This window comes from Austrofundulus limnaeus, unplaced genomic scaffold (genome assembly GCF_001266775.1).
Source record: "Austrofundulus limnaeus strain Quisiro unplaced genomic scaffold, Austrofundulus_limnaeus-1.0 Scaffold828, whole genome shotgun sequence".
NCBI lineage: Eukaryota > Metazoa > Chordata > Actinopteri > Cyprinodontiformes > Rivulidae > Austrofundulus > Austrofundulus limnaeus.
In genome coordinates this window covers 21,677-44,208 of record NW_013953230.1, presented here as the reverse complement: position 1 = coordinate 44,208, position 22,532 = coordinate 21,677, and the positions used below count along the sequence as shown (strand labels likewise).

Here is a 22,532-nt window from a genome sequence, read left to right as displayed (position 1 = left end):
ATTATTAGATTGTCTTTAATATGGAGTTTGTTGTTTTCAGTTCTTTTGTCTTCATCTTGGTCAAATTGTATTTGTCTTAAATGTTCTTTAAAAAATCGTATAGGCTAACCTTTAGGGTTAAATCATGTGTTCTCATTTAAAGCAAACTTGCACACATATGTCCCACACTATTCCTAACTTTTCACTGAAGTATTTGTTTTTTTTTTTTTGGCCTCTATTTTGCCAGGTAAAATGTTTGAGAAGCAATTCTCATTTACAAACACGAGTGTTTCAGCTTGCACTGATGAATTTCTGTAAAATGCATTGCTTGTGACGCACACAGTGTCAATTAATCTGAATATTTAGGCCACCTGKAGGGATGAAACAGTAAATTGAGGCTTTGGGATGAGGAAAGCTGCTTGAGCATCCAATCTCCCCCTGGGCCATCTGCTTTGACAGCTCACTGACACTGGCTGGATCAAGTCAAAGCCCTCAGGCATGAGCCTGGCAGTTACAGTGTGGCCACCATGCAGGTGTAGAACTGCAAACAGTGATTTTTCAGGACAAAAACATCCCGGCTAATGTATTTATGTTGAAACTCAGCATTTTATTTCTGTGACAATTCAGTAAAACTTGCTTTAAGAATYCAGTGATTAGAAATCACCTGTTAAGAACGTATGTGCTGTTTTGGTTTAAAATACTTATCATAATAATAGATGTCATTTGCAATTTGCAACAKWTTTAAGTTTGCTGAGGAAAKRCAWTATAAAAACTGAGGGTGATTTAAARCACATTTTATCACCTTGGCACATTTTGTTTTTTTCTAATTTTCTGAAAAATAAACTTTTGTTTCATAATTAAGTTGACTTTATCATCCCTTTTTCCCACTTTATGCCTTTCAAGAAACACAAAGAGCATGAAAGAATCTCTGGATTGGAGTTAGGTCACAGAGGTGGAGTAAAAAGCAGAAGGCAAACAAAACGTTGGATGAGTTACACACAGGAAGTGTTTCCCCTAACATGTTTTCTAGTGTTATTAGCAYAGTTTAGCACCCCCATCAGCCCAGTTCAGGTAGTGAACCATTACCTAAAATCTAAAATCTGCTTTRATCTATTCACAGAACTTCAAGGCAAACCTGTGTGTTTTGTCTGCGTAAAGACGCWGTCATAAAGGATTTTAATATAACAACACCWRGCACAAAGCTAAATATGGGAGMTTTACTGATGTCCCAAGTACATAAATAACACACTTTTTACCACAACCACACAGAAGTCTGACTCAAGGTGTCTTATGTTGCACTTCAGCACTTTGCTTGTTTAGTGTTCATATTTGTTAAGTTACTGCACAGAGATGAGGAAAACAGACTGACATGGTGGTGCTCTGCAAACAACCAACTAAACACCACAAATACAAAAGAAATAATTCTGGACTTCAGGAAGAGCAGGGCTGAACCAACACCACTTCACATAAATGGAGTCAGTGTGGAAAGGGTCAGCTCCATCAGGTTCCTGGGCATGCCGATCATGGACAGCCTCTCTTGGTCTGCAAATACAACAATGGTGGTGAAGAACGCTCTGCAGCGTCTCCACTTCCTGAGAGTACTCAGGAGAAACAAGCTGGAGGAGATACTGCTGGTGCTGTTCCACAGAGTCACCAGTGAGAGCATCCTCGCATACGGCATCACAGCATGGTACGAGGGATGCTCAGCAGCAGACAGAAAAGCGCTGCAGAGGGTGATCAACACTGCCCAGCGGATCACTGACTGCTCTCTGCCCAGTCTGGAGGACATTGCCACCTCTTGCTACCTAAGCAGAGCTACAAGATCATCAAGGACCCATCCCACCCCAGCAACCACCTGTTTAACCTGCTACCCTCGGGCCGATGGTATGGGTTACACAAAACCCAGACAAATTAGCTCMGAAACAGCTTCTTCCCAAGAGCCATCAGAGCAATAAACTGAACAATAAAATCTGGGATTGAACCGGGACTGCACAAAAAAATAAAAATAAAAAATGGCAGCAAACATTCAGTCTTTCAACCCATGTGCAATACAGCATGTGTGCAATATATCTCAAGTGAAATGTTCTCAAGAACATCTCTAATATGCAATATTACAAGCAATGTAGAAAAATATACTGTAAAATCCCCGTTCTTCATTTCTATATACAGAAACTCTTTGATTTCTCTTTTTTTGGATAGTGCACATTTTTGTCTTTATTTGATTTTAATTTGTCTATTTTATTATATTGTCTACTGTCCTAAAGTTATTTTATTGTGTCTAAAAAACAAGCACCTTTGGAGCAGTAAACCCAATTTCATTTTAATGCAAATTATTATGACAATAAAGGTGATTCTGATTCTGATTCTCTATGCATAGGTGTAATTTGCAGGGGGTTAAGGGGGGTTATGACCCACATAATAATCTGATCAAATCAAAATACCCGCCCCCACCACCACCACCTACAAAATTACATCATTTGCTCAAACACAATATTACCTGATGCAACTTGTCTTTAGGTAACTACCTGATATATGTAAGTTTAAGCATAATTGCTAAAAATTACATGCAGGGTTTTAGAGCACAACCCCCCCCCCCACACACACACACACACACACACACACACACACACACACACACACACACACACACACACACACACACACACCATGATAGACCTGAAGTAGCATCCTTGACTGTGTATTAGTTTAATAAACATAGATAAACATTTTTATACTGTAGTTTAATTACATATGGGTAAGTGTGCAGCCCTATGTTGCCCTCTGGTAGTATCAACAAAAAAAATGTGGCCTTTCCATCATTTAAGTTGCCCATTCCTGCATTTACCACTTGTCAGTTCAGAAAAAACCGAGTAAACATTACCCAAGCGAAATAGAGTTCCGAATAAAATCCTAAAAAAAATTGATTTTTCAAAAGCTAAACTTATTCCATTTCTTTTTTATTTCTCCTTTTTCTTCTGTTTGTGTTTTGTTGAGGTAACTTTACCTTCTTTTCTTGTTGAGACCAATAGCTTGTTGTAAGCTTCCATCTAAAATTAAAAACAAACAAGACTCAATGCCGTTGATCTGTCATAAAATCAACGTTTGCTTTAACATTTTACAATGACTGCATGGGTGCACACGTTTACACAGAGTGTCTCATTAGAACGGCTTGCCAAATGGCTTGATAAACAAGGAAAAACTTGGTTAATGAGTAAAAAATTGTAAAATGCATTGCTGGGAAGAAGTCATCAGTTGAGGCCATGGGAATTTGACAGTCCAATGTTTTTTGAAAGGAGGATYGGGTCCACTGAGGGCCATCGGCACAACAGAGACTGGATGGAATCAGTGTGAGAATAATTTAGACTTGTTCAGGGCAGGTGTTGGACTTCCCAAGGTTGTGCCTTGTCTTCACTCCTGTTTGTGATGTTAATGAACATGTCTTGGTGCAGTCAAGGTCAGGGGGGACATAGTGTGTGGGGGCTGGAGGATGCATCTTTTTGTTTTAGCAGGCCAAATTTGCCATGATTTAAAATGCACTAGTTAAAACAAAACTTAAAAAACATGTTCTCATCCAAAATAACCTTTACCAAAAAAATTTATACTTTAAGTACATATTAATAAGTATACTAAAATATATAAAAGTGTATTATGCTGAATGTACTTTTGTTTACCAAGTACACTGATATAAGTAGCAGTTTACTAACAAGTATACTTCTTGGGACTAAATTGACCCATTAKGTTTGTGAAAGTACTCTTGTAGGTATACTAACAGTTTACTAAAAGTAAACTTATAGTGCAATTTACTAGTTTAAAAAAGTACACTTTTAAGTATACTGAAAGTAACAATTTAGGTTTGCTGTTACATTTGTAGTTCACTATTCATCCATCCATCAATTATCTATGCCCGCTTATTTCTTTCAGGGTCACGGGGGTCACTTGTGCTCACATCCAGCAGTCACACTGCAAYAGGCGGGGTACACCCTGGACAGGTCGCAAGTCCATCACAGGGCCACACATAGAGACAAACGAGACAAACAACCATTCACTCACACCTAGGGACAATTTACAGTTACCAATTAACTTACAGTCATGTTTTTGGTCTGTGGGAGGAAGCCGGAGTGCCCGGAGAGAACCCACGCATTTACGGAGAGAACATGCAAACTCTACCCAGAAAGATCCCCGGGACGGGATTTGATCCAGCGACCTTCTTGCTGAGAGGCATCAGCTCTACCAACTGAGCGACCAACGGCTCAGTATTTAGTGTAAAAAATGTATTTTCCATTCATCATCCATTCTCGCTTCTTCCTATCAGGGTCACCTGTGCCCATATCCAGCAGTCACTGTGTGAGGGGTGGGGTACACTCTGGACATGTCACAAGTCCATCACAAAGACACAAACAAGACAGATAACCATTCACTCTTACATTGTTACCAATTAACCTAATAGTCATGTTTGATGCCAGAGTACCAGGAGAAAACATGCAACTCTACCCAGAAAAGTCGCCAGGACGGATTTGATCTAGCGACCTTCTTGCTGAGAGGAATCAGTTCTACCAACACCAACTGAGCCACCATGCCACCCCACATTTTCCTGTACACTCCAAAATACCTTATAGTTATACCTCTACTTTTATTTAAAAAAAGTGGAAAAATGTGACGAAGGTATTTTTTGTGACTCAACCAAATATTCCAGTCAAATTAAAACTCACTCTYACCTTGGCATGCAGTGTGTGCAAATTGTTAAACTGTTCAAATCTTCTTTGCAGCAGCTTGCTTGAAGTTTTCATTGTTGCATTTGTTCCAAAAACTGACAAGGACAGGATATCTTGAAATATATTATAAATAAACCAATCTGTGTGAAAATTCAGTGTACTACAAATTAAGTTTATCTTGACCAAAAGTTTAAACATAAGTATAGACTAAGAATACTTAGACTTTTAATATATTTTAGTACAAGCCAAATAGTGTGATAAACTTGATTAAATATATTTCAGATAAGTACCTAAAAAGTAAACATGAAGTAGACTCATATTTTTAGTTTTAAATTAGTATACTTAAKGAATACCTGCATATATTACTTTTTGGTAAGGGGAATGTGGCTATGTTGTTTTGCCTTTAAAATCCTGTGGAGTGGTCCACTTTGTTCTGGCTTAGGCTGTGTTTAACCCAAACCTCCCAAATGAACATCATTTCTACTTTTATGCTTACATATTATTCTATAACTTGTTTATAGAATATCTGTTTTTCTGAAGACAGGCTTAGGCTTTTTTGTGCCTCCACATTCACTCAGCTACAGTCCTGCAGACACAGATAACTTGATTAAAAATTGACTAACTTAAGTGAGATAAAAGCACAGGTACAGTAGGCTAATTGGCTGTCCTGTTTGTGTCTGGTTGACTGTTTCCCTGTCACTCACCATGCATGAATGAAAGGTTTAGCTGTTTGTTTAGTGTGCTAGTTTGTTTTTTTGTGTGTCCTGGGTTTTTTTCTGCAAAGTGATAAAAAACAGGGAGGTGCACTAAATTAAAGAGATTACTGCTCTTTTACCAGTGACCTATTTTAGGGTCAGTTATGACTCAGTAAAAAAAGACAAGAACATGAATCATAGTTCAGCACTTTTTTTATTGGACAATTTCTGTTGAAAAGAGGTATAAAAAAGCTACAGCAGCTGCATTTTGAATGCATTGTTGCATGTTTCACACGAGGCTTCCGTCATTTGAAAATGATTTTATTTCCTGCCTTCCATAAGTCTCGTCATGTCACTCCCCCATTCTGTGTCTGTGTCAGCCTTTCTCAAGGTTACTTTAGTTCACGGGGCGTGTCCTATTATGGACCACGTGACTCTGATGCAACGTTATTCCGTCACAGCCAGCGTGCTCAGCTGGAGGGATGGCGTGATTTACCAACCAACCCCCATTAAATAAAGCAATATCAAAAAAATAAAAAATAAATAAAAGTGAAAATGTAAAAATATCCGCACACAGACTTTGCTTAAGAGCTGCTTTTAAAAACAGAAATCAAAACATAACCTCTTATTATTAAAGCTACAGTGGTTATGTTGAGGTCAGTTGAAAAATAATTAACGTTTAATTGATAAGTTCACATATTCTTGCACCCCACAGTAACCTTGGCGTCCTGCAGARCTCTAAATGTCACAGAGTCGCTGTAACATTGCGCATCAGCCAATTGGGTGAAGGAGGAAAAGCCGCAGGAGGAAGGATGCTCCAAACGCTTGCTTGCGCTTATTTATTTCTTTTTCCATCCTTGTTATTTCTCTCAACATGCTTTTTGTCGGCAGAATCCTCCCAGTGAGAGCTGCTGGACCTCTCCATCCCCTGACCTGACCCCCCACMGCCTGTCTCAGATATATTGTCTCTAGCTCGCGCTCCCTCCCCTCCTCCTCCTCCCTCCTTAATCTCCCCAGATTGCCGGAGACCTGCCCGCTGCAGTCGATGCTGCAGTCCTGAGCCGCTCCTGCACCGGGGACACCTGACTCCATGAGACAGACATGCTCGCATTCGTGTTGGTCTCTGGCTCACTCTGGATCATTTTAGGTGAGTTCGACGCATCTCTTCGGGCGGTTTTCATTCATTCGGCGGGGGATATTTCTGCGCGCACGCGGCTGCTACTAAATAAGGGGATGCACCTGCCTCTCGGTGGTTGTGAGGCTCATTGTGTGGCGTTCACTGCCGGCTTCTCCGGCTTTTTCATTTTGCAAGCGCATCAGCTTTCATTGCTTCACCAAAACTGGATGGATTGGTTTAATGATGGAGCATCGGCGCATCTACGGTATTGTAGGTGTTTTTGAAGCAGCGCGTGTTTGGACATTAAAAAAAGAGACTTAATATCACGTTAAACGGGTTGAAATAACACGCCCAAACCTCCTGGACAAACCGGGCAGTGTCCGTCCATGTTGTCAGGTTTGCTGCCTTTAATCAGGTGCATGATGGGGGATGGATGGACAGGTCACCATGCGGCTGAAACCTCAAGCTGAGGGGTTCATTTGTTTTTTTTCACCGTTTCAAAGTCAAGTTAAATTGAGGTTCATATATTAAAGCAAAGGTTTTATTAACATCGTGAGCCATATTGCATAAACGCTGTAGGCCTGCCAGCTGCTAAGGTCGTGTGACATTGTGCGTAAAGGAACCGGACAGACGTCATTTCAAAAGGTTCTCATCTCTCACAAACCGCACTGATCTGCTGCAATGCGTTATGTACAGTCACTTCAACCCCCCTTAATCATATATAAATCTAAATATAACGCGACTGTGACTGAAAGCTGGCTAAAATGNCACATGTCCTCCGCCATGCTTCGGTGATGAAGGGAGGGAGAACGAGGAAGGATGAGGAAGGATGACGCGTTTAGAACGCTCGCGGCTGATTGGATGGAGCTGTCCAGGAGCTATGGGGTGCTGAAATCCGGTGGGCCCACACCGGCAAAACTGGAGACCACCAGCCCCCACCCCCGGTTCACACACACCATGCAAACGTTTTTAGATGCTGAGCAGAAGAAAAAGAGCAGTTGTTGCCCTCTATGCCTGATAAGAATTAACCTATTTTAAACTATTACAAACCTTTCAGGCTGTTTTACAGCATTTGAGGCGTTTGGGACAATTGATAAGACAAATTAAGTGTAGGTTATTGCTGTTTTTACAGTGCATTGTAAAATAATTTGCAGGTTTTTATTGCAGACTTTGTCACAATGGGTAATTACTAACTGTGTTTTAAGGTCATTCTATTGACAGGCTTACAGCAGCTGTTGCTAAGTGACAGATATTAATAAAATGAAATCCTCAGTCTTCAGAGAGCATGGATATTGCCTGACGACTTACATGTTTTAATCATTTCKCAATCAAAAGACAAAATTATTACAGTTTTGGTGAAACTTTGAAGGCTCGACACAATGCATGAGCTTGTATAATATTAGTGCAAGATCTTGCTTGAAGTAGCCCAGTTATGTTGYTTAAATTTGGTTTGCTGTGGCAGRCATCTTGACTGGGATTGACTCCAAATTTTAAAGAGTCACAAAAGTACATRCAATGACTACTGTCTGGGAGTTTCATTAAAATCCAGCTCGTAGTTTAAGAGATATTRTGCTAACAGACAGACACATTTGACTGTATAAGTGAATGGTAAAGTGTTTTAAAACATATCTCAAGCCATCAGTTAGTGCTCAGATTATGTGTTGGGGATGACTCAAATACTACCACACCAAACTTCAGATAAATATCTGTAAAACTGACTGAGTTGTGGACATTTTTGTGTCTGCTGTGGGCACTTAGCTGTGGCGGCCATCTTTAATGGAGCTGACTTCAAAAGGCAGTCAGGTGTAGATGTATATAAAATGATTACCTTCTGGAAGTTTCAATTGGTTTGTGAGATATTTRTGCTAACACAACAGAAAAACTACACAATAACATCATTACCTTTTAGTGATGGGTGATAACAATAAATAGGCATCAATATAAACCACATATTCAATGYCTTGGCTCATTTAAACAATGCTGGTTTCGACATTCATTGTTTGGCTGAAAACTGAACCCAGAAGTGAAGCTGACCAGAGAGGAATCGTGACACTTTTCACCTGTCTTCACTTCCCAGCACCCTGCTGCTGCCCAGTTTCAATAATTCATTTAGTGCACAACAGCATGTAAACCTATTCTTTTTCCTCCCTCAATATTTAATTAAAGCCATAAAGGTAGGTGTTCATTTTTGAAGAAAACAACCAATACATGTTCAGTGTTCATGCCTGCCAGAATAAAAGCTCCAAAAAGGAAGTAGGGGGTCAGTCAACCTGAAAATTCATCAGCTTTTTCTTGCTGGGACTGCTCTTCCTGTAAGAATTAGTCATGCAAATGCTGACGCAAGAGTCACACCAATAGAGTTTACTACATTTATATATTTTTATTTTTAATTACAACCTCCTAAAATTGAGGAATCTGTTAGACTTAATAATATTGATACACGTTAGGGCTGCAGATATTCTGAGAGGCTAATTGCTGTGTCAGCATTCTTTGCATACTCTTCCTCATCCTGCAAGATGCCTAAAGTGCTGACCAGATCTCCTTAAGTGTCTCTCTCAGAGAACAATGTTGTGCCTGCTTAGGTCAAGTGTAATTGTGAAGGAAAATCTTTCATTTTATCATTTTGGGATGGTTTAATTTTAAAACAGGGTTTCTGCAGAGTCTTGAAAAGTGCTAAATTTGATCATCTTAACGTTAGGCTTTAAAAAGTTTTAAATATGTTCAGATTTTCCATTTTAGTCCCGTGAATTTGTTTGAAGCTAAACATTCACAACACCTAATGTCTGCAGCAAAAACAAAAATTTTTAGTCATTTTTATAAAATGGTCATGTTTTCTTTATCATCTAATGCAATAAGGAAGAAAAATGAACCAGCAGTAAAATATAGACATTTAACTTCTTGTGAATTTTAAGTGAAGTTAGGTTCATAAATATTCAGTGTGTGAGCGAGTTTAAGATGTAAATCTCAGAATCACACAAAAAACCAGAATGCTAACCACCTGATTAAGATTTTCAAGCTTTCTTRTTCCTCTGCTTTGACAGTCAAATCAAGCCAACGACAATTGATGTGGCTCTCTGCAGTTTGTTTAAACGTCAAAGCAAAGGTCTGAGCACAAGAGCATACTTGCATCGTGTGGGCCTGAAGACACGTGTGCATTCTCTTGCCCCTGCATGCTAGCTAATGTGTGCCTGCGTATCATTTATTGTGTCGTGAAGGAGAGGGAGAGTCTGCGTATTCAGTGTCAGAAATAGATAGGTGGAGGGAGGGAGGGCAGGAGGAAGAGGTGTGGTGAGTGCATGCAGCGTTTGTCGAGCTCAGTGGTGTGATACGGAAGCCAGCGAGGCCCAAACTAGGCTGATCTCGCTTTGCCCTCCTCCTGCTTGCCTCAGCTTTAATCTAGCCGGTGCCAGTGGGAAGGTAATCACTAGTTTGCACCAGGTGGCGTGATGTCCGCCCGATGCCCCCGTTTGTCGCACCACACATCCTTGTGCACATGCACACACTGCATCTCATCAGCTTGCTGGACACCTCTGTAAGTGCTGCTGCTTAAACCACAGACACTTTAACTGTATCTGCACTGCAGTTATTATTTTTTTATTTTATTTTTTGCTTCGCTTCATTTTGGTTTGTTTGCTCTGAGTTTTAGTGTCCATGCAGTATCTGCAGCTGAATATCTCCTTAGTGTTCCTATTTCTGCTGTTTGTATTGTTCACTAATTTTATTTTTATGATGGATGACTGCAGTTCCACCTTGTGGTGCTGCATCTCAGGTGAGGAGTGAGTGGGCTTTTTTTGGGGATGCAGAGAGGATGTCTCGGATATGATTATCCCTGAAAGATAAGGACTGGAAATGATTGTGCTCTGAGCCCTAGAGACTTCTCTATCACTGCAAGTGATCAGTGATGGTTTAAACTGGTGCAAGGTTGATTACCTGCAATTGATCAAAAGGGTCAAGAAGTCCAGATGCAAGTAAAGCTGTAAAACCAAAAGAAAATACTTTGTAAACAAGAGAAAAATGAGATGTGTTTAAATGAATAATGTATAAATAGAGCGCTGTAGTGAGGTTACTGGTGGTCATCTGCCTTTGTGCTAATAGGCTCTAATCTCCCCACGCTGGACTCTCCTCATTGGTTGGGGATCTCGGATGAGCCGACAGGGGGGCGGGACTTGAGGAGGAAAGGTTGAGTTTTCTCCACTTTAAMCCTCAGAGGGCACAAGAAGTGTGTCTGACCCATTCACAAGATTTCACCTTTCCAGTGCTAGCACACAGAAACAAATCTTCACTAAGTCCATTCTCCATGAGAGGAAAAGAAAGATCAAGGTGAAATGACGAGAAGGGCCATTGCTGCTACGTTTCTTACCTAAAACCTCTTTTTCCAGTCATTACTGATTCGACATTTTACAAGTTCTCAAATAAACTATTTATCTGTGTATTTGAATGATTTTTTTAAAACMTTAAAACCATAAATATCTGAATTACTTGCACTTCTCTGTGAAACATTTAATTTGGGAACTTAAAAGGTTGTCTCATTAAGCATGTGTGGAAAGTTCAAATATTTCACTTTTTGTACACACATACACATGTGAGCAGATACTTAATACTACACTATGCTCCCATCAGAGCTGAGTCTGACTGTGCAATTGTCAGGCTTTTGCTGAGCCCATCTAGAACTGATTAACCTTTGGGTTCAACCAGATTCGAGATGGCCACCAGAGCCAAACGGTTATAACTCAGCCAGTCTGACAAACATGAAGCTAAGGTTTAATGTGGTCATAGCTGAGACACAACATATTCTCTGAGCGCGACATCATGYCATTGCATAAAATTATGCCAAATCAGCAAAACAGCTCCAGCTCTCAGCTCTCAACGTTTTGKTGTTATTTTTACACCGGTCCCTTTTATGTCTCGCTGGCTCTCAGTTGTGGCCAATGAGGAAAGCAGCTTTCCAGCCACACGACAAGATGAGCAGAAAAGCTGTGCAGTCAGGAAGTGAAAAGTAAGTAAACTGGCACCAGCTATTTGGGGACAGGTGTGGATGTGTCCAGACTGATCCTCCAACCCCTCAGCTTGGTTTTAGTCCCCCTCTGTGATTATATCCCATTGAGATCTGGAGCAAAAACAAAACTGTTCTTTGAATTCAAGTCCACCATCTCTGAGCAAACAAAGCAAAGAAGGTGGGCAAATAAAGATGGTTTGTTTGCATCATGGGTTGATTTGTCAGTTCCTAGAGTTCTAAATCAAAAAAGAGGTTGTTAGGTTTATTGCTAATAAGGAATGCTGCTGGCCTGCTGGGTTTTGTCACCCCAGCTGAAGCAACAATCTGTGTTACAGACACCAGGGGTGGACTTAAACTTGTGGATATGATTGTTTCTATGAGTCCCTGTGGTTTGCCTTGGAGGTTATTACAGGACAGAGGGCTGGAGAGTCTCCTTTGATTATACAAATTATTTTTATTTTATTCACCATGCTTTAACTAGGCAAGTCCCATTGAGATCTCAGTTCTCTTTTTCAAGGGCGGCTTGGGCCTGAAGGCAACCTTTTCTGCATGTTTTGGGGGGTGATGTACCTTCACCTCAGCTAAACGTACCTGAATGAGCTGCAACTGGGAGACTATTTGATTTWAAAAAATTCTGTCAAATTTAGAAGAAAATATGTGAATTTTCAGCTGCAGTCTCACTAAACTCTGCTGTGACCAAATGTCCATTAAACCATGTGTCTGCATGTTGAGCAGCCAGTTTTTGAGTTTTGTGTGCACAGCTTGCAAAACTGAATTCTTGGCTGTGCACCCTAATTTGTACCCACCATGGCAACCACCCCCACATCTATGGTTTAATCTACTAGAATACATGTTTAAAAGGAGGAGATGTAGATTAGAATCAGCATGGGTTTTGACCTGTACCAAGGTTTTCAAGGTACATGCTCTTGTTCTTGTGTCAAAGCAGCTCTTGCACATTTGAGACAAGCCCCCCATGACCACAGCGTGAGTATTTTGAGAGAAACACTTTTTTTAACATGTCCTATGAACTCAAGCGACTTCTGTGACACACATGAGTAAGTTGAGAACTCTGCAAAAGTCTCAAGACGTTCTGGAGACTCATCCACGAGTGCTGTTCACCAGCCCTGTGACATAATAAAATATATTATGTGTGAGGGTAAATACAAAACCTAATGCAAAACCAAGACTCAGGGCAACTCAAAGGCTAAAATTAATCAACTCATTTATTAACCATAAAACAAAAGCCTGAGGAGGCAGCAATAATGATCACAAGCAAAAACTCAAAGGAAACAAACATAAAAGGCTCACCATGCAGTGTACAAACTGAATGAACCAAATGAGAAGGTATTTAAAAAGAGACTAATGAACTGAAGATGACAAATACRTGGGGGGAAGACAATGAGGCTCAGGTGAGAGTGGGCGGGGCAAGAGCTGGAACTCATCAATGAACTGGATCGTGCATGAGAAAATGAAAACAGGTWACTAAACACAGGAGTAAAAGAAAACAATAAGAAGACTGAGGCAAAACAAAATAAACTCTAAAGTATTGAAGAGAGGTGCCCAGTGTGGGGCCCGGGGGCCAAAATTGGCCCGCCAAGCCATTTGATTTGGCCCACCAGCAGTTGTCCTGGTTACTAGATTGCAATTATGTTAAGATTAAATATAAAATACAAGTAACTACAAGAGACATTTAGAGTAGATTTAAGCCCGTATATAGATTTGCACACCTTATAAGYCCACATTCATTCAAATTTTAAATTATGAAAAGTCCCATGAGCCTTTGGTGCCTGAGTATATGTTGAATTTTCTCCATGTCCATGGGCTGAAAAAAAAACTAAAGAATGTGGGCAACCACASTGGCTGCTAMCTTMATCATGAAAAATAAAACAACTTTACTTAAGTTTTTGCATTTCTTATATTATTGCATTTGGCCCACAGCCCTCAGACTGATTTTAATTTTGGCCCTCTCAGGGAAAATGTTTGAGCACCCCTGGTATAGAACAAAGGACATGATAAAGCAAGGAAGGAAACTAAACCAGAAACTGTCACAAAAAATAACTAGATACTGCATAGCGGTAACATAATGACCCCCGCACGCACAAATGCACCAGAACTCAGAAGTCTTTATTCCTAATTAATAACATGCTACTAGGTGCATTCCAAAGTTGTAATGGCTTGGGAGGGGTCTTTTTTTGGGGGGGGACATTGCTTGACCTGATGGATAGCACCTCATCAGAGCTAAACAAACAGAAAATCGGAAGCTCCTACGTTTAATAGTTTTTGAGCAATAACCGTTTTTGTATGTCCAGATACCCCTTTTTCAGATAAATTGGGGGTCCAGGGGTGTGGGGGGCACTGATTGGTGGGCTTGATGGATAGAGCTTCATCAGAGCTAAACAACAAAAGAAATCTGAAGCTTCTATGTTGAACAATTTCTGAGTTATAAGCATTTTTGCATGTCCTGACACCCCCACTTTGAAAGGAGCCCCCTCCTCAAATATGGGGTCTATCATAAAACCGTTGTTTGGCGCAATGTAAGTCAGACTCAACTACAGCCCTGCCAAATTTCATGTTGATCYATGCAGCCGTTTTTGTGCTACGGTTGACCAAAAATCTCCGGAGAAAAAAGTAAATAAACAGTACAAAAACAATATGACTKCCGCTAACGCTTCGCATGCGGGGGTCATAARAACTCAACCAAAACACACTTATCAACAWATAAAGTTTGTTGTTCTGTTTGTTGGTGTTGTTTTAAATGAGTACCATTTTCTGTCTGCATACTAGAATTCAGACTTCCATTTATCATTCCTGAACCGTTCTCCTCATTTCCTCTCAGCATAAACAAGCTGTTTTCACCATTTATCAGATTTAGATGATGGTCTTTGTTGTGCATTTGAAACCCCACATTTTGAACTTTTTTGCTGAACTCTCTGCCTTTACAGCACCCTTTGTTTCATTTTTTTAAATTGATTTGTTCATCACACAAAACGTATGATAGTTTTCTTTTTATCTACAGCCATAAATGCTATTGTGTTCAAAATCTGACCAAAATAACTTCAACTCTGCGGTTTTTCAAGACAAGATTATCTTATTTTACAACTCTGTAAAGAGTAAAGGTGGAGGTGATATGCAGTCCTTCAATATAATGTTAAAATTGTGTTTATTATTTCAGTATTTGTCAGAAGGCAGTGATTTTTAAAAGTTTAGATCTTCCAGACATAAATTTTTATTCTACAGTATCAAATAAACTTGCAGTCAAATTATATAGACAAGTAAAACAAAGAGAAGCAGAAATAATGAGGGGAAGTTCAGTTTCTACATCCTTTTTTGCAGGCCATTTTGAGCATCCTGCTGCTGCCAAGCTGTTTCTCGAAAGGCAGATGTGGCTCTGGTAAATCTGTGATGAATTATTTGTGGTTTTCTGTAACCCTGGGAGCTCCACACGAGGGTTTCAGACAGGTGCAGAGAGTGGGTGTCCAGAAAAGAATGATAGGCGGATTAGTCCACAAATATATTTTGGTGCGTCTGTGACAATCATCATCAGGTTTCCTAAATCAAGCACAACTTTTAAATATTTATCAAGTCGTTTTAAAGAAAACAGTTTATTGTTTTGTGGAGTTTTCCTTCTATTGAAGGGATTAGGCACATAAATCTCAAATGCAAAGTTTATACCAATATTTTCAATATTTCATGTTTCCCTTTGGGATCAGTAAAGTATTTTTGACTTGAATTGAATTATCATATTACATCCAGCCGTCAGCTATGATAATATAATTATTACCAAGTAAAAAAAACATTTTCTCTCATTAGAAAGGCACCTATTGTGAATATAATCAATCAAATGGATGTACAGGAGGGCTTGTTTTAATGTTTCAGCTATTTGGTGATTTGACATTTTAGTTTGGCTTCCATTTTTTTTCCAGATACATTAACTGTATAAGTCCAGTCTCAAATTTATGGGAAAAAAACAGAAAAAAAAAGTCAAATTCGTAGTGGCAGGTTTTAAAATACCTACTACAAACTGCTTAGTGCCATGGTGTCAACACAATTCCCCAGAGATGTGGCTYTTAAACTTTTCTGGTGGCAGGGAGATTTATTTATAGGCTATTAGGTATGTAGTCATAATGTTCTGGCTGAGTGGTGTATCCATGTGTGTATTAATCCCTGCCTAGCMGCCWGTTTGGACCATAAACAAAAAATGATCCTCAGGAGTCAAATTGAGCTTTTTAATCTACAAGTAGTTTTAGAAAATAGTACGTAAATCATCTAAATTTACCAAACTTTCAGAAGCTTTGCCTTAAAATGATTAAATATAGTTTTTACAATCAGAAATGTGCCTAAAAGCATTACACAACAGATCGACAAACCTATAATTGGTAAATCCTGGTCAACAATGAGAGTGCAATTTACAAACTCACACACCATCACAAACTAATTAGCAGAGAAAAAAAGAATAACACCAGGGAGTTATTATTGCTGCTGTGGTTCAGCTTGGCTCTGTTCACTCCTCTCTACCGTCTGTGTTGATGTGTGTGTTAATGTTTGTGTATTTGTGCACAAAATATGCTTTTGTCATGAGCTCCACTCCACTTTTTTTCCAGCTTTCTGCACAGCAGTGTCACTGGGTTATGGAGTCTCTATATTTAGACTATTCTTTTGCTTGACCTTTTTTTTTCTCTTAAACACCAACAACGTTATGTGGTTTTGATCAACTCTGCAGACAAAAACTTTTAACTGCCAAATGTAGCACAAACATGATGCTTTTTATGATTTTGATGCTCTGACTCGCAGAGGGGAAAATATATATAAAAATGATCACTTAGCAAAATGTCTCACAAACCATTGGACAATATTTAATGAAACTTTCAGGAAATAATCACCCAATCCATCTCTACCTTTTTTTTTATCAGTTTCATGTCACATTTGAAAAATAACATTTACACTAGCTCTTATAAGCATTACTGGAACTGCATATATACTGTATAGAAATGGACACCATAAAAAAGAAGTTAAAATAAAAAATAAGGCGGCCCTGTGGTCACAGTACTGTTTTTCGACTAATAAAAACTGTGATGTTTTTAGTCAGCATTTCTGCCTCAGCTGAGGTGAGACGGTTCAAGTTTAGGTGGTGTTTGGGCAAGTAAAGTAAGGAAATTATGCAACGACCTGAAAACTGAGGTTGATGAGAAATGACAGAAAGAAATCTGTGGATTTCTTTTAGCAGCTAACTGACATATTTCTAAGACGAGGAAAAAAATCACCTGCCAAATGACCTGTTTTTGATAAGTGTATTTAAAATAAATAAAGGTCTCTGTTTTATAAATGGAGATGTGTCGTGAAAAATGTACAAAAAGTCTTTACAATTTTGGAACCTTTACTGTGAGGTTCAGGATGTGTGAAAAGACTTGCAGCTAGATGAAAAAAAAAACTGAGACAAAAAAAAGTTTTTTTTTTGTCATTTTTTCATGTGTAAAAGAGAACACTTCCTGTTCAGGTGTCAGCTTCATTTGAAGATATGAAGCGATATAAATAGTTCCCTTTGTMGCTCCTTAAGAGAACTTGTTAAGTCTTAATTGTTTCCCTTTTTTTAAGTTTACATTTTACTGTTCTCCACCCACCCAAACAATATCTTTACTGTACGAGCATCATCACAGATGATTTTGAGTCTGTTTTGGTAAAAGTCTGGTTTCCTGTCATTCAGCCATGATTCATGTGTTCAACAGAAAACCTTTACATGACTTTACATGAAGTCAACACGGAAGTCTGCATTCCCACGGTCTCTGATAGTTACACCAATCTCCCTCTTCAGGTTTTGACATGTGTGTTGCTCGAGTGTTGGTTTGTGTAGGGCACCGAAAGAGGAAGTGATTCTGACTGGCTGAGAGCTGCAGTAGTTTTTCTCTGACTTATTTCTCAGGGGTGGGAAGGAAACCCTGATGGGTGTGTAGGAGATGTGCCCCCCCTCCCTTATCTAAATGAACGTTTGTGTGTGAGAGAAAGAGAGAAACAGAACCAGATCTCTAAAGATAATTTATTGTGGTCATACCGTTTGTTCGTTGTGTTGCACTCTTGTGAGCAATTACAATAAATTAAGGGGAAGACCCCTCCTTTGATGTATTTTTAGGGGACAGGTGTAAAAAGGCAAATGGTATCATAAAAAATAGAACAAAAAAGTCTGAGAAAAACTTTTAGGAGGAGGTTTGATTTGGGAGGTCAATCATTGTTTCTACATGTCCATATAAGGGCATTCAGACATAGAAATGGTGAAGAACTACATTTGTTATATTTACACCCGTAACCATCAAATGACAGCTACATATGAGTTTGTGAAGTTTAAAGAGTTCCAATCTTTAGAGTCCTAATGTTTCCCTCTTTTGCTGATTATGCATTTTGTTTAGTGTCAAAATGCAATAACCTTTGATTTTTTATCTTTTTCATGTTGATGACCAGATGACAAGCTACAACCCATTAAACAACCCGTGCAATTCATTTTTACAGAATTACTCTGCTGTAAATCACTTTTTTAAATGATGTATTTCAAAAGGAAATGTTGTTTTTTCCTCAGGAAGTCAAATGTGGGCAACTTCTGACATTTTCACGTGAATAATTGTGCCGATGATTGCAGTCAGCTGTCAGGTGTCAGACCGTGGTTTGGTCCATTTCCATTCCTCGTCTACTTCTACTTCTTCTTTTTTCTGTGTGGGCATTTTAAGCCATATTCTCTGTATAAATTGCATGTTCTGGTTTCCTGTGTTACAACAAAAGGGAAAAAAAWTTTGAAATAAAGCTGTTTCCTGGCTATTTGATTTAAAGTCTGCAGGAAGTGGTAAATGTGGACATATTACCTACATGTTTAGGTTGCCTCTACTTTTTCTTATAACTAAAATGTCCACAACAAAATGTTTTATGAAAGTTAAATAAAATTTCCCACTACACTGCTCTGTCACTCTTTGCCCTCCGAAGTCACCACCATTCCCGTGTCTTCTGCAGAACTGAGTTCCACCCTGATGGAGAAGATGCAGGCCCAGGAAATGATGAGCGGCCTGAGGATACCGGAGATGGACGAGCTCGGTCAGTTTTTCCGCTCCCTGCCAACCTCCACGTTGGTGGGCATCGGCGCCCTGACCGCTGTGCTGGCATACTGGTTTGCCACCAGACCTCGCCCCATCAAGCCCCCCTGCAGCCTGCTGCACCAATCTGAGGAAGTACCGGTGAGACCTCCACATTCATACTGCCGTTGCTGCCAGTACTACTCCTCGACTACTCCATGTAGAGGAGATAAAAATGTCAAGTGAAAGCTCAGCATTGAATTGCATTGATAAAATCTGCTGAAAAATCTGAAATTTAGATGTTAAAACTATAAAACAAATAAAAGAACTTAAAAGATGACAGTAATGTTGATTGTAGATTTGTGTTGACAAAACTAACAAACTTCATGCAAATCAGACATGAAAGACACCTCACAAAGTGCCCATGATTATTTGTCAGACAATTTCACACAGTTTTATGACAGTTTTGAATAATTTTTGACATATTGATTGTCTTTTTTCTATCCTCCAATACCTGTACAGGGTTAGCCAGTAGTTGTGATTTGTGGTTGAAATTTGATTCAGTGGCGTCCAGTCTTGGTACCTCTAAACCACCAAACTCCAAACACCCCATTTTACACCATTGCACCACAGGCCTTTAGCTGTGAGATGACTGTTGCTGTAGCCAACAAAACTCAATGGTTTAAGGTTTGGTTTTGTCTTTTTGTGTAACCCTAATGTGTTTACCACATAAACACTGTGAAGTAAAGCTTTCCAAGAACAAACACAAACCACACAATATATTTTGGTTAAAAAATACTTGTGTGCTGTGATTATTAGAAGATCTTTTAATCCTAATAATCATCTTTGTGAAAAATGAAGTCCTAAAATAACAAAGAATGCTTCTGCAGTAATAAAGTCCAGCTCAGGGGAATTAATTAGCCCCTTCGAACTCATGAGAGGAACACATTCATTTTGGGAAAACAAGGACAATACATTTTTATTTCCATCTTACTGATTTATTCTGGACTGCTTTTGTGATGGAGAATTATTTCTAAACCTTCCTCAGATTAAAAAAACAACAACACATGACTGTAACATTTTCTGTTTTGTCTTTCTCTGTCTCTATATATCAGCATGAAGGTGGAGGTCGAAGGTCCATGATGGGTGACCCGTCCAGACTGCTGACTCATTACCACGATGATGCCAGGACCATGTATGAGGTCTTCCAGCGAGGCCTCCACATATCTGGTGGGTTGGATTTCAGCTCAAAATCATGACGTTTTATGTTTCCTGTTTTCTTCGAATGCATTTCACTAGCAAGGACCACACCATGGTAAGAGTTWAAAAAAATTATTGAAGGAAAGGGGTCAAAGGGTGGTGGGGATGAAGGAAGGGGTCGAAGGGTAGTGGGATGAATGATGAGGCGTCTGGGGAGGTATGTCGAAGGAGGCTTGAGGAGAAGACTCAGAGTGGYGCATAGTCTCCAGGAAGGATGCTTTCCTGAACCTGCTTTGGACACCCCAGCTGGAACCTGAAAAGGAATGGATTAGGAGGTAGTTTGAGGTAGGGATGGAGGAGAAAGAAAGAAACAGATATAGAGGGATGAAAGGATAAAGGGATGAGGAAGGGATGAAGGGATGAGGGAGGGATGAAGGGATGAGGGAGGAATGAAGGGATGAGGGAGGGATGAAGGGATGAAGGGATGAGGGAGGGATGAAGGGATGAAGGAGGGATGAAGGGATGGAGGAATGAAGGGATGAAGGGATGAGGGAGGGATGAAGGGATGAAGGAGGGATGAAGGGATGAGGGAGGGATGGAGGGATGAAGGGATGAGGGAGGGATGAGGTGATGAGGGAGGGATGAAGGGATGAAGGGACGAGGGAGGGATGAAGGGATGAGGGAGGGATGAAGGGATGAGGGAGGGATGAAGGGATGGAGGGATGAAGGGATGAAGGGATGAGGGAGGGATGAAGGGATGAAGGGACGAGGAAGGGATGAAGGGACGAGGGAGGGATGAAGGAAGGAAGGGATGAGGGAATGGATGAAGGGAGCGAAGAAGGTGACACAATGAGACCTTACAGAGGGGCTTAAGTGGGGTGAAAGGGGGTGGGTGTTGAGACAGCGAGCTAAGGGCAGACGCCAGGTGAGGCGAGTTTAAATAGATGACGACTGATTGCTGCAGGTGAGAGGCGTGGTCCTGCTCCCGAACCTAAGTTAATGTCTTAACTTCATTTCTTCAGTTTCATAAAGTTAACTTTTCAAACATCTTTTGGGCAAAGTTGATAAAAAAATATTAAAGATAAAGATTTGTTTCATTTTAGTTTTCTGATCCTTCCCAAGGTGATGGACCCTGCTTAGGCTCTCGGCTCCCCAACCAGCCTTACAAATGGATGTCCTACAAAGAGGTTTGTAGCCTTTTCACAGCTTTAAGAAGAAGTGGGATGGATGGATGGATGGATGGATGGATGGATGGATGGATGGATGGATGGATGGATGGATGGATGGATGGATGGATGGATGGATGAAGTGTGAGATGAGGGGCAGGGAAGTTTGATGGCACACAGAAACACACAAGCAATCCCAAAACAACAAGAAAATACAGAAAATTCAAATTAAACCAGAACGTAAAACACCAAGACAAAAACCCAGCTCCTGACAAGAAAAAGGTGGTGTTTCCAGAGTGTTTACATTCTGAGCAAATGAGACGATCTAGCATATTGTGTGAGAGCAATGAGGAAGTTTTTTTTTTTCAGCAAGTATATAAAGAGCTCTGATTTGAGTGATGAAAGAATGGCACCATCTTCACACCATCAGTGACATCATACAGTTTTAGAGTAGACTGAGGGGGTGGAAGAATTACAGATAGCAAAACAAATCTGAACTTGTTCGTAAGCTCATTAAAATAGCTAAATAAACATGGTATTAGAGGACCAGCAGTGGGTAACTAGTTATTTGAAAAATAGGAAGGGTTTGTTCAAATAAATGACATAAGATCGGAATTCAGTAATATCACATATGAAGTTCCTCAGGGTTCTATACTTGGACCAAAGCTGTTTATTTTGTATGTAAACGATTTAGTAAATGTATCAGGGTTGTTAAAATGTGTCCTGTTTGCTGATGATACTACTTTTGTTTGTTTGTTTTTTTTGTTTTGTTTTGTTTTGTTTTGTTTTGTTTTGGATATGGATATTGAATGGATGTTGGAAAGGATGCAAATAGAATTTGTAAAAATACAAACATGGTTCAAACTTAACAAATTGTCGCTAAACTTGGATAAAAGAAATTACATGATATTCAGTAATAAAAATAAAACTACTGATTTTTCATTTAAAGTTGATAGTGATGAGATTAGTAGAGTCAGTGAGATAAAGTTTTTGGGCATTATCATTGATGAAGGGCTGACATGGAGAGCTCATGTGAATTACTTAAGAACAAAATAGCTAAATCGGTTGGAGTACTGTATAAAGTAAGGGAGTTATTCAATGATAAAGCTCTATTTATATTGTATAATACAATAATTGTTCTACACTTGGTAAACTGTGTTGAAGTCTGGGGTAAAGCATGCAAAACAATCACAAATCCTATTTTTATTTTACAGAAAAGAGCAGTAAGAATTATCACCAGAAAACATTACAGTCACCCTTCGAATATATTATTTTGTAAATTAAAATTATTAAAATTGTATGAGTTGGTTGATTATAATATTTTGCATCTTATGTATAAGGCTCATAAAAAATGTTGCCTTTAAACATCCAGTTATATTTTGTTAAGAGAGAAAGTTCTCATAATCTTAAAGGAATTGAGATGTTTGTGAAACCCAGAATTGAACAAAGTTGAAGGACTGATGTACTTCAGTTCAGGGAATAAGATTGTGGAATACTCTGGAAAGTGATTATAAAAAGTTCAATGTGTTTGTTTAAGAGAAAGATAAAAATAAGTTTGTTAAAGAAACATGAAACTGTATAATGTATATCTAAGTTGTTGTTTGAGAATGAATTGAAG

The 22,532-nt window shown here is 39.4% G+C and overlaps 1 protein-coding gene across 1 annotated transcript in view; it reads left to right on the top strand.

Annotated features, from left to right (window-relative positions):
- Window positions 1-6,175: 6,175 nt before the first annotated feature.
- acsl6 (acyl-CoA synthetase long chain family member 6) overlaps window positions 6,176-22,532 on the top strand; it is a gene marked incomplete in the record, with an annotated part of 36,987 nt that continues 20,630 nt past the window's right edge. The window contains 4 exon segments of the mRNA XM_014028902.1: window positions 6,176-6,533; window positions 18,490-18,710; window positions 19,664-19,778; window positions 20,871-20,935. Of these exon segments, the coding sequence (XP_013884356.1) occupies window positions 6,488-6,533; window positions 18,490-18,710; window positions 19,664-19,778; window positions 20,871-20,935 (447 nt within the window).